General features: G+C 48.5%; 1 protein-coding gene across 1 annotated transcript in view; it reads right to left on the bottom strand.

The window, feature by feature from the left end:
- Positions 1-10663, bottom strand: part of snapc4 (small nuclear RNA activating complex, polypeptide 4) — a 25048-nt gene extending 14385 nt beyond the window's left edge. The window contains exons 1-10 of the mRNA XM_070963779.1: positions 10303-10663; positions 9436-9549; positions 9294-9337; positions 7352-7448; positions 7160-7200; positions 6948-7070; positions 6393-6533; positions 6221-6305; positions 2942-3023; positions 178-279 (exon numbers count right to left, since the gene is read on the bottom strand). Coding sequence (XP_070819880.1) covers positions 178-279; positions 2942-3023; positions 6221-6305; positions 6393-6533; positions 6948-7070; positions 7160-7200; positions 7352-7448; positions 9294-9337; positions 9436-9547 — 827 coding nt within the window. The 5' untranslated portion in view covers positions 9548-9549; positions 10303-10663. The remainder of the gene's footprint in view (positions 1-177; positions 280-2941; positions 3024-6220; positions 6306-6392; positions 6534-6947; positions 7071-7159; positions 7201-7351; positions 7449-9293; positions 9338-9435; positions 9550-10302) is intronic.
- Positions 10664-11562: the final 899 nt, after the last annotated feature.

Below are 11562 nucleotides of genomic sequence, written 5' to 3'. Positions count from 1 at the left end.
CATGTAACAGCTCACACATTCCTCTCACTGAAGTCAACCTGAGACCTAAACCTGATTCTGTGGCCCCTGAACCTGGTTCTGACCTGAACCAGCTCCAAACCCTCGATCAGCTCTTTGAAGAAGAGACGCTGAAACTGGTCCTCACAGAGACAGACGTCCAGCTTCAGTCAGACTCACCTGAGCAGGTCGATCTCTCTCTCCAGACTGTCTATCTGCTGTCTGAGCTGCTGCCTGTCCATCTCCTCGGCTGACAACAGCTTCTGACTCAGGTAGTCCACCCTGGATGAGAGACAGATACAGAGAGACGGGCAGACAGACAGGTTGATATAAATCACGTCCACATTTGGACTGAAGTCAAACACCTAAACTAGTGAGACCTGTTGAAACGCTCCATGATGAGACTGATCTGAGGTCAGTTTAACGGTTGCTGCTTTCCAGAGTTCCATCCTGAGTCTCTGCAGTCTGTTCACAGTCCAAATTCAGACTGAAAACCCCTCTGCTGATGGACACTCCTCTCCCACAATGCACTGCACAAAGGAGACGGAGGAGCTGCTCACAGCTGGAAAACCAACCGACCACCTCCACTTCCGACACACCTTCTGAGACACCAGCTCGTCAAGTTAGGCTACGCCTAAAAACGCCTCAAATCGTGCCTCAAATGAAATCGCGTTGCGCCAGACGCTCCAGTTTTGACGCTGGTACAAAAACCCCTTGCGGCGTCATTGCGTCGCGCGACAAGCCCGCCCAACAACAACATTTCTTCCGCCATTTCATTCTCTCGTCGACCACGTCCGTACGTCAGCACGTCGATGACGATCTCAACGCTGATAGGCTGTCGCGGCGCGTCTTCACGCGAATCCGCCGCAAAAGTTCAATAATTTCAACTCGAGCGATGAAGCGATGGCGCGATGGGGCGGCGCGATGAGAGCGATTTTTGCGGCCAACGCATCCATCGCGCCGCGCAATCGCGGCCAGCGCGTCGCCCGGCAAAATGACGCTTCAAACCGCGTCTTTGCATTGACTTTGTATGTAATCTTGCGGCGCGATCTCGATTCATCGCGTTTGGTGGGTACGTAGCCTTAGCGAGCACAGCGACGGCTGCCGGCTGACGATGAGAGGAAGCACCGCGAGACCGTCACTCATGTCTGCGCTGACGACACCCAATCAGGACTGAACGTCTCAGTCTGTTCACCTCATGACCTCTGAATTCACACGTTCATCACACTGTGAAGGGATCTGAACTGAGATCTGCTCATCCACCTCATGTCACCTGAAGCGGTGTGGGGACATCGTGATGATCTTATCGTATCGGCCCTTCATCAACACTAAACGGGGTTTCTGGAAAAAAGAGTAAATACACAGGTGTCTCTGGTGGGACAGACAATTTGTCTTCATTCATTATCATGTGTATCCATCCATCGTTTGATTCCCTGTGACGCTGACTATCACACACTAAACACTGACGTGTTTTGGAGGAAGACATTTTCCAGAGTCCTTCTGAACCCCAGGAAGAGACATCAGGGTCATACAGAGTCCTGCAGTGACCGCTGGTCCTGCTGTGTACTGCGACTTGTGGACAGTTTGTCCTGCAGTGACCGCTGGTCCTGCTGTGTACTCTGACTTGTGGACAGTTTGTCCTGCAGTGACCGCTGGTCCTGCTGTGTACTCTGACTTGTGGACAGTTTGTCCTGCAGTGACCGCTGGTCCTGCTGTGTACTCTGACTTGTGGACAGTTTGTCCTGCAGTGACCGCTGGTCCTGCTGTGTACTCTGACTTGTGGACAGTTTGTCCTGCAGGATGTGTGATTTGGTTACAGCTGCTGATTGTAAGCAGCTGCTCGAACACACGGAGGTCTGTCACAGTGTTCAGGTCATGATGGCTAAAGGTGGACTGTCCATGGCGGGGACTCCGACGAGACAGTTTGGGATTTTCCTTTTGGATCTTTTTGTTTTGTTTGTTTGCTGGGGCGGCCCTCCGTGGTAACATGTTACCAGTGGGAACGCTGTAACCGGCTCACTCACGGTGGGAACTGTTGGGTCTCTGGACAACATCACGAAGAGCGACGCTGAGACCTGCTGTCAGGAAAGACAGACCAAGTCAACCACGACTGCTGGGAGGACAGCTGGACGGACACGACGGACGTCAGCAGCTGCCACTGTTATTACTGTTACAGCTACGACTACCATTACTACTACTACAGCTACTACTACTACTACTACAGCTACTACTACCATTACTACTACTACTACGACTACCATTACTACTACTACAGCTACTACTACTACTACTACAGCTACTACTACCATTACTACTACTACTACGACTACCATTACTACTACTACTACTACCATTACTACTACTACTACAGCTACTACTACCATTACTACTACTACTACGACTACCATTACTACTACTACTACTACCATTACTACTACTACTACGACTACCATTACTACTACTACTACTACCATTACTACTACTACTACAGCTACTACTACCATTACTACTACTACTACTACTACTACTACTACCACCATTACTACTACTACAGCTACTACTACCATTACTACTACAGCTACTACTACCATTACTACTACTACTACTACCATTACTATTACTACTACTACTACTACTACCATTACTACTACTACCATTACTACTACTACTACCACTACTACTACTACAGCTACTACTACCATTACTACTACTACTACTACTACTACAGCTGCTACTACTACCATTACTACTACTACTACTACTACTACTACTACTACCATTACTACTACTACTACCACTGCTACAGCTACTACAGCTACTACCATTACCACTACAGCTACTACTACCATTACTACTACTACCACAGCTACTACTACCATTACTACTACCGCTACTACAGCTACTACTACCATTTCAGCTGCTAACAACAAAGAACAGATGTTACTTGGAGAGTTTGGGTTGGGTGAGTCTCCTCAGACCGTCTCTGGCCACTGAGTGGATCAACAGAGTCTTCTGCCAGCTCTCCCCTGAAGACACACAGATACTCACTCATTAGTACTCATACTGTGTATAGGAGTCAGTGGGTGTATTTCTGTTTGCAGGTATTATGCACGTACCTGTGTGAGAACATATGTACAGTATCCACATTACTGCATGCGTGTGATGGTCTTTTCCTTCATGTCTGTCTCCGTTCACACACAGTCCGTTCACACACAGTCCGTTCACACACAGTCCGTTCACACAGTCCGTTCACACACAGTCCGTTCACACAGTCCATTCACACACAGTCCGTTCACACAGTCCGTTCACACAGTCCGTTCACACACAGTCCGTTCACACACAGTCCGTTCACACACAGTCCGTTCACACAGTCCGTTCACACACAGTCCGTTCACACAGTCCATTCACACACAGTCCGTTCACACAGTCCGTTCACACAGTCCGTTCACACACAGTCCGTTCACACACAGTCCGTTCACACACAGTCCGTTCACACAGTCCGTTCACACACAGTCTGTTCACACACAGTCCGTTCACACAGTCCGTTCACACACAGTCCGTTCACACAGTCCGTTCACACACAGTCCGTTCACACACAATCCGTTCACACACAATCCGTTCACACAGTCCGTTCACACACAGTCTGTTCACACACAATCCGTTCACACACAGTCTGTTCACACACAATCCGTTCACACACAGTCCATTCACACACAGTCCATTCACACACAGTCCGTTCACACACAGTCCGTTCACACACAGTCCGTTCACACAGTCCGTTCACACAGTCCGTTCACACAGTCCGTTCACACACAGTCTGTTCACACACAGTCTGTTCACACACAGTCCGTTCACACACAGTCCATTCACACACAGTCCGTTCACACAGTCCATTCACACACAGTCCGTTCACACAGTCCATTCACACAGTCCATTCACACAGTCCGTTCACAAACAGTCCATTCACACAGTCCGTTCACAAACAGTCCGTTCACACACAGTCCGTTCACACACAGTCCGTTCACACACAGTCCGTTCACATACAGTCTGTTTACATATAGTCCGTTCACACACAATTCACACAGTCGGTTCACACAGTCGGTTCACACAGTGCGCTCACACAGAATCCGTTCACACACAATCCGTTCACACAGTCCGTTCACACACAGTCCATTCACACACAGTCCGTTCACACACAGTCCGTTCACACACAGTCTGTTCACACAGTCCGTTCACACACAGTCCGTTCACACAGTCTGTTCACACACAGTCTGTTCACACAGTCCGTTCACACACAGTCCATTCACACACAGTCCGTTCACACACAGTCCGTTCACACAGTGCGCTCACACACAATCCGTTCACACACAATCCGTTCACACAATCCGTTCACACAATCCGTTCACACAGTCCGGTCACACACAGTCCGTTCACACAGTGCGCTCACACACAATCCGTTCACACACAGTCCATTCATACAGTCTGTTCACACACAGTCTGTTCACACAGTCCGTTCACACAGTCCGTTCACACACAGTCCGTTCACACAGTCCATTCACACACAGTCCGTTCACACAGTCCGTTCACACAGTCCGTTCACACAGTCCGTTCACACACAGTCCGTTCACACACAGTCCGTTCACACACAATCCGTTCACACACAGTCCGTTCACACACAGTCCGTTCACACACAGTCTGTTCACACACAATCCGTTCACACAATCCGTTCACACACAGTCTGTTCACACACAGTCTGTTCACACAGTCCGTTCACACAGTCCGTTCACACACAGTCCGTTCACACAGTCCATTCACACACAGTCCGTTCACACAGTCCGTTCACACAGTCCGTTCACACACAGTCTGTTCACACACAGTCCGTTCACACACAGTCCGTTCACACAGTCCGTTCACACACAGTCTGTTCACACACAGTCCGTTCACACAGTCCGTTCACACACAGTCCGTTCACACACAGTCCGTTCACACACAGTCCGTTCACACAGTCCGTTCACACAGTCCGTTCACACACAGTCCGTTCACACACAATCCGTTCACACACAGTCCGTTCACACACAGTCCGTTCACACACAGTCCATTCACACACAGTCCATTCACACACAGTCCGTTCACACAGTCCGTTCACACACAGTCTGTTCACACACAGTCTGTTCACACAGTCCGTTCACACACAGTCCATTCACACACAGTCCGTTCACACAGTCCATTCACACACAGTCCGTTCACACAGTCCATTCACACAGTCCGTTCACAAACAGTCCGTTCACACACAGTCCGTTCACACACAGTCCGTTCACATACAGTCTGTTTACATATAGTCCGTTCACACACAATTCACACAGTCGGTTCACACAGTCGGTTCACACAGTGCGCTCACACAGAATCCGTTCACACACAATCCGTTCACACAGTCCGTTCACACACAGTCCATTCACACACAGTCCGTTCACACACAGTCCGTTCACACACAGTCCGTTCACACAGTCCGTTCACACAGTCCGTTCACACACAGTCAGTTCACACAGTCCGTTCACACACAGTCTGTTCACACAGTCCGTTCACACACAGTCCGTTCACACACAGTCCGTTCACACAGAATCCGTTCACACACAATCCGTTCACACAGTCCGTTCACACACAGTCCGTTCACACACAGTCCGTTCACACAGTCCGTTCACACAGTCCGTTCACACACAGTCAGTTCACACAGTCCGTTCACACACAGTCTGTTCACACAGTCCGTTCACACACAGTCCATTCACACACAGTCCGTTCACACACAGTCCGTTCACACAGTGCGCTCACACACAATCCGTTCACACACAATCCGTTCACACAATCCGTTCACACAATCCGTTCACACAGTCCGGTCACACACAGTCCGTTCACACAGTGCGCTCACACACAATCCGTTCACACAGTGCGCTCACACACAATCCGTTCACACACAATCCGTTCACACAATCCGTTCACACAGTCCGTTCACACAGTCCGTTCACACAGTCCGTTCACACACAGTCTGTTCACACACAGTCTGTTCACACAGTCCGTTCACACACAGTCCATTCACACACAGTCCATTCACACACAGTCCGTTCACACACAGTCCGTTCACACAGTCTGCGCCTCCTCATCACCTTCACACTGACAGTAAATAAAGACTCAGTGACTTTTACTGATTTGATTGGTTTGTCATTCTTACATCGTTTTACTTTCAGTTTCTGGTTGTCCAGACAACATGTCATCCTGCTGGCCTTCTCCTTTGTCTCCTGATTGGCTGGAGGACCCTGAAGACACACAAACACAACATCCCATTGGTTGGCTGTCAACAGTAAGCCTGTGTTTCTGTCTGTCTGTCTGTCTGTCTGTCGTACCAGTCCTGTCAGTTTGTCCTTGAAATACGGTTTGAGGAAGCGTCCCAGGAACATGTTGACTGACTGCTGGCAGGAGGAGGGCGGGTGCCGTTCCCTGGAAGACTCCTTGATTGGTCCAGACAGCTGAGACACCACCTCCTTCTACAGAGAGCAGAAATGGTTTATTATCGGTGCTGACTGGAGGGGGGTTCTCTGAAGAGAGACCACTGGGGTAGCAGGTATGTTGAGCCTGAATTAAGATCTCGGTGTGATGAACACGTTTCTCCTTCAACCTGGTTTCATCTCCACGGTAACTGATGCTGCACAGCTAACCTGCTCCAGAGGAGGCTCTGTTCAGGTTCCGGTTTAAATCAGCTGCCTGAAACATTCCTCTGTCGGCTTATAACAACCTGAGGCAGCACCTGATTGGTCCATTTAGTATGAGGAAGAGTCATGTGATGATGCAAACGGCTCTTTTTATGTTGATGACACCGACCTGATAGCATTGTCTCATCTGTTTCCAACCTGCTTCAATGTCCACCCCGCTGCTGTGTGTGGCTGTGTGTCAGTACTGACCTGCTGTCTCTGGTTGTGTGTCAGTAGTGTCTCCAGTTGGTCCAGAGTCTCCTGAACCACTTGCTGGTAGACGAGGTTCATCTGAAGACAAGAGTCCACTGACAGAGACAGACCCAGCTCACCCTGAACTCAGACAGACAGACAGAGTTAGATCAATACTGACTTGTCTGTAGCTGATGTAAAGACAGTGCAGAGCTGATGTTGTAACTGACCTCTTCACTACTACTGCTGCTGCTGCTGCTGCTGCCATCATCTGAACAGAAACAACAGAAAGGACATAAACATGTCATTTGTTAATGTTTACACAGACAGACAGACAGACAAACAGACACTGAGACAGACAGACAGACAGACAGACAGACAGACAGACAGACAGACAGACAGACAGACAGACAGACAGGTACCTGACACACAGACGGGACTGTGTGGTCCCAGGACATTCTCCAGGTTCTGGATCTCCTTCTGGATCTTCTCTCTCTGAGCCACCAGACCTGCTGCAGACTAAGCACACACACACACACACACACACACACACACACACACACACAAACACACACACACACACACACACACACACACACACACACACACACACACACAGTGATCTCTGACTGATTATTTTTCCCACTAACAATAATTCTGATGATAATAACAATAATTCCACAGGTGAGAAGATAATCAGCTGCTGAGCTCCAGCTGTCGGGCATCACGCTGCTGTCAGTGCTGCACTCAGCATGGACAACGACTGACAGACAGCTGGTCTGATTACTCAAGTATGGGGACAGAAACGAGGCCTAGAGGAGGAAACTGGAGGACAGGCTGCAGCAGAGAGACACCAGAGGGGTCTGGAGAGCGAAGACCATCACTACGTATGAGCCCAGAAGTCAGACTGCTGACCGAAACATCGGCACAGCCAACGAGCTTCAACAGATTCAACACCTGCTGACCAGGTGAGGAAGGGGCCAAGTCGAGTCCGCCGGGCAAAGACAGCCGGTCCCAACGGCATCAGCCCAGGGACGCTCAAGGCCTGTGCCCCCCAGCTGTGTGTCATACTTTAGCACCCTTTTAGCATCAGCCTACTGAACTACAGACTAAACCACAGACTGAACCACAGACTGAACTACAGACTGAACCAGACTGAACTACAGACTGAACTACAGACTAAACCAGACTGAACTACAGACTGAACCACAGACTGAACCACAGACTGAACCACAGACTGAACTACAGACTGAACCAGACTGAACTACAGACTGAACTACAGACTGAACCAGACTGAACTACAGACTGAACCACAGACTGAACTACAGACTGAACCAGACTGAACTACAGACTGAACCACAGACTGAACCACAGACTGAACTACAGACTAAACCACAGACTGAACTACAGACTGAACCAGACTGAACTACAGACTGAACTACAGACTAAACCAGACTGAACTACAGACTGAACCACAGACTGAACCACAGACTGAACTACAGACTGAACCAGACTGAACTACAGACTGAACTACAGACTAAACCAGACTGAACTACAGACTGAACCACAGACTGAACTACAGACTGAACCAGACTGAACTACAGACTGAACCACAGACTGAACCACAGACTGAACTACAGACTGAACCAGACTGAACTACAGACTGAACTACAGACTAAACCAGACTGAACTACAGACTGAACCACAGACTGAACTACAGACTGAACCAGACTGAACTACAGACTGAACCACAGACTGAACTACAGACTGAACTACAGACTAAACCAGACTGAACTACAGACTGAACTACAGACTAAACCAGACTGAACTACAGACTGAACCACAGACTGAACTACAGACTAAACCAGACTGAACCACAGACTGAACCAGACTGAACCACAGACTGAACTACAGACTGAACCAGACTGAACTACAGACTGAACCAGACTGAACCACAGACTGAACCACAGACTGAACTACAGACTGAACCAGACTGAACCACAGACTGAACTACAGACTGAACCAGACTGAGCCACAGACTGAACTACAGACTGAACCACAGACTGAACTAGAGAGTAAACCAGACTGAACTACAGACTGAACTACAGACTGAACCAGACTGAACTACAGACTGAACCAGACTGAACCACAGACTGAACCACAGACTGAACTACAGAATGAACCAGACTGAACTACAGACTGAACTACAGACACAGGTGATCCTAACTTTAATGACACATTCAGTCGTGATGTCACTGAAACCACTTTACTATAAACTGGAGTTAACTCGGACATGTTGCCGTGTTAACGTGTGTGTGTGTGTGTGTGTGTGTGTGTGTGTGTGTATGTATGTATGTATGCTACCTGTTCCTCCTCCTCCTCTGTGTCTTCATCGTCCGATTCATCATCTGACCAGAGAAACAAGATCACTGTTAGAGAGAGCAGCAGGTGGACACAGACAGACAGACAGACAGACAGACAGACAGACAGACAGACAGACAGGTACCCGTCTCACTGCTCAGCAGCTCCAGTTCAGTGTGTGTTGCAGACAGACTCTGTTCCAGCTCCTCCACCTGTCGCTGGATCCTGTCTCTCTCTGCTGACAGAGAGACAGACATGTCTGCACACACACACACACACACACACACACACACACACACACACACACACACACACACACACAGATCAGCAGGTGTGTACAGTCACATCCTGTTTCAAAGAAGTCACAGATTCTCACTACGAATCAAATGAACAATATCACTCCGCCGCTGGAAGTAGTCCCAGTAAGCAGCTGCTTCATCACACTTACTGAACCTTTTTAAACATGAAAGTACACATTTGTCACGTGCTTTTAAACATTTACACCTTCAGTAGGAATCAATGGGCTTGAAGCTGAGAGCCACAGACAGGAAGACAGACAGAGCTGAGAGGACTGACATGTTGTTGGTTTGAGTCTGAACATAAGAAGTCAAACGTAGAATAACAGCAGACGGGTCCTTTAAATGTCATGTTCACATCCACCCGCCTCCACCCACCTCCACCGAACAAACCCAAACAGAAGCTGGTAAGAGACTCGACCGTGTGAGTTGAAGTGATGCAGTTTGACTACATTATGTTCACCTGCAGTTTAGTTAAGTCTGACTGAAGGTCTCCTTTAATAAAAACCGTCAGTACACTGATATTCTGTCAAACTGATGGTACAGCACATTCTACCAAAGTAACTGTGGTAGTACTACGGTTGAGAACTGCTGAGGATGGTAGTGCAGTATCTGGGCTGTACTCGGTCAGTGAGACGTCACTGTTGCGGGTTTGACTCGGATGCTAACATTAGCGGCTAACATAAACGTTAACTGATAACTTGAACCTTTCTGACCTCCAACAGCTTCCGTCTCTTCGTCGTTATGTTTCTTCGGTAAATCCACTCTGAATTTATTTTATCTTTATTTATTTTATCCTTCTGCCTCCATGCGCTACGGACCTCCAATCAACGTAGCTCCATCGTTAACATATTACCCAGCAGCCTGTGCGGCGGCAGACCTTCTCCCGCGATCTTTCATTGTTCACACTGAGTTCCGGTTCAAATGTCTCAGATGAAACAGAAACTGTATGCTTTGAGTTTTCTGTCAGTCGGTGGAACAAACTGTCTGTTAATCAAACTAACAACCGGACAAACGTCCCAAACAAACCGCAGCTCAGTCAGTCCGCTCTTTATTTTCTTCCTCCAGGTCACTTCCGGTCGTTCCGCTGTTTGGATCCGCTGGATCACAGGGCTCGTTTGAGTGAGTTTACAAGTTTGCTGTTTGTTAAAATGTATAATAACATCTGTCATGTTGCACATAGAACGGACAGGTCGTGATTTAATACCACAAACACACAAACAGCCTGTCTGCGGACTCGTGGGGGCTAACCGTGGGAGCGAGTTTAAAGGACACGCCCATCACCCGATGAGCTGCGGCTTGACCCGAAAATAAACGAGAGTAGCCGACTGCAGCCGGAGGGGGGAGGCCGATCAAACTGGGAACAGCTCAGCGCTGGATGGACTGGATCTGCTGCGGCGGGAGTGACGTCAGTGTTTGCTGCTGATGAAGAGGATGAACACCGTCCGTCAGTATCAGCACGCATTTAAAGTGTGAAAGAAACAAAGACTGAGAAAATAAAGCAGACAGAAGCGCAGAGACACAATAAAAAACAAAATAATAAAAAAAAATGAATAAAAGCATCAATCAAACAGAAATCAGGCGGCAGCAACAAACAGACTACGTCGATCTGCTGCCTGGCAACAGGAGCTTTATCACAGCTGATGTTGACGTTATTATGTCCTGCAGGTGGAGCACAAACACAAGCTCCACCCGTGACTGACTGCAGTGATCTGATCTGACATGAGAAGTAACAGCTCGTCCGTACAGGAAGTGAACAAACAGCGAAGGCTTCTTTCAGGCGAGTTAAACACTTCACGAGCGCAGAGTGAAGTCGCGTTCTTGTGGACAAACATGGTGGAATGATGATGATGATGATGGAAGGGTCAGACCTTCATTGACAGCGTGAGCGCTCGTTTCCCATCAAGCCTTTCTCTTCTGCAGCTCATGGAGGGAAACTGTTTGTTTGGGTCATTCAGGTCAGAGTCTCAAATTTA

Source organism: Chaetodon trifascialis, chromosome 6 (assembly GCF_039877785.1).
Source record: "Chaetodon trifascialis isolate fChaTrf1 chromosome 6, fChaTrf1.hap1, whole genome shotgun sequence".
In the NCBI taxonomy this organism is placed as follows: domain Eukaryota; kingdom Metazoa; phylum Chordata; class Actinopteri; order Chaetodontiformes; family Chaetodontidae; genus Chaetodon; species Chaetodon trifascialis.
The sequence above is the reverse complement of the archived record's forward strand: the minus strand, read 5'-3'. Positions and strand labels throughout refer to the sequence as shown.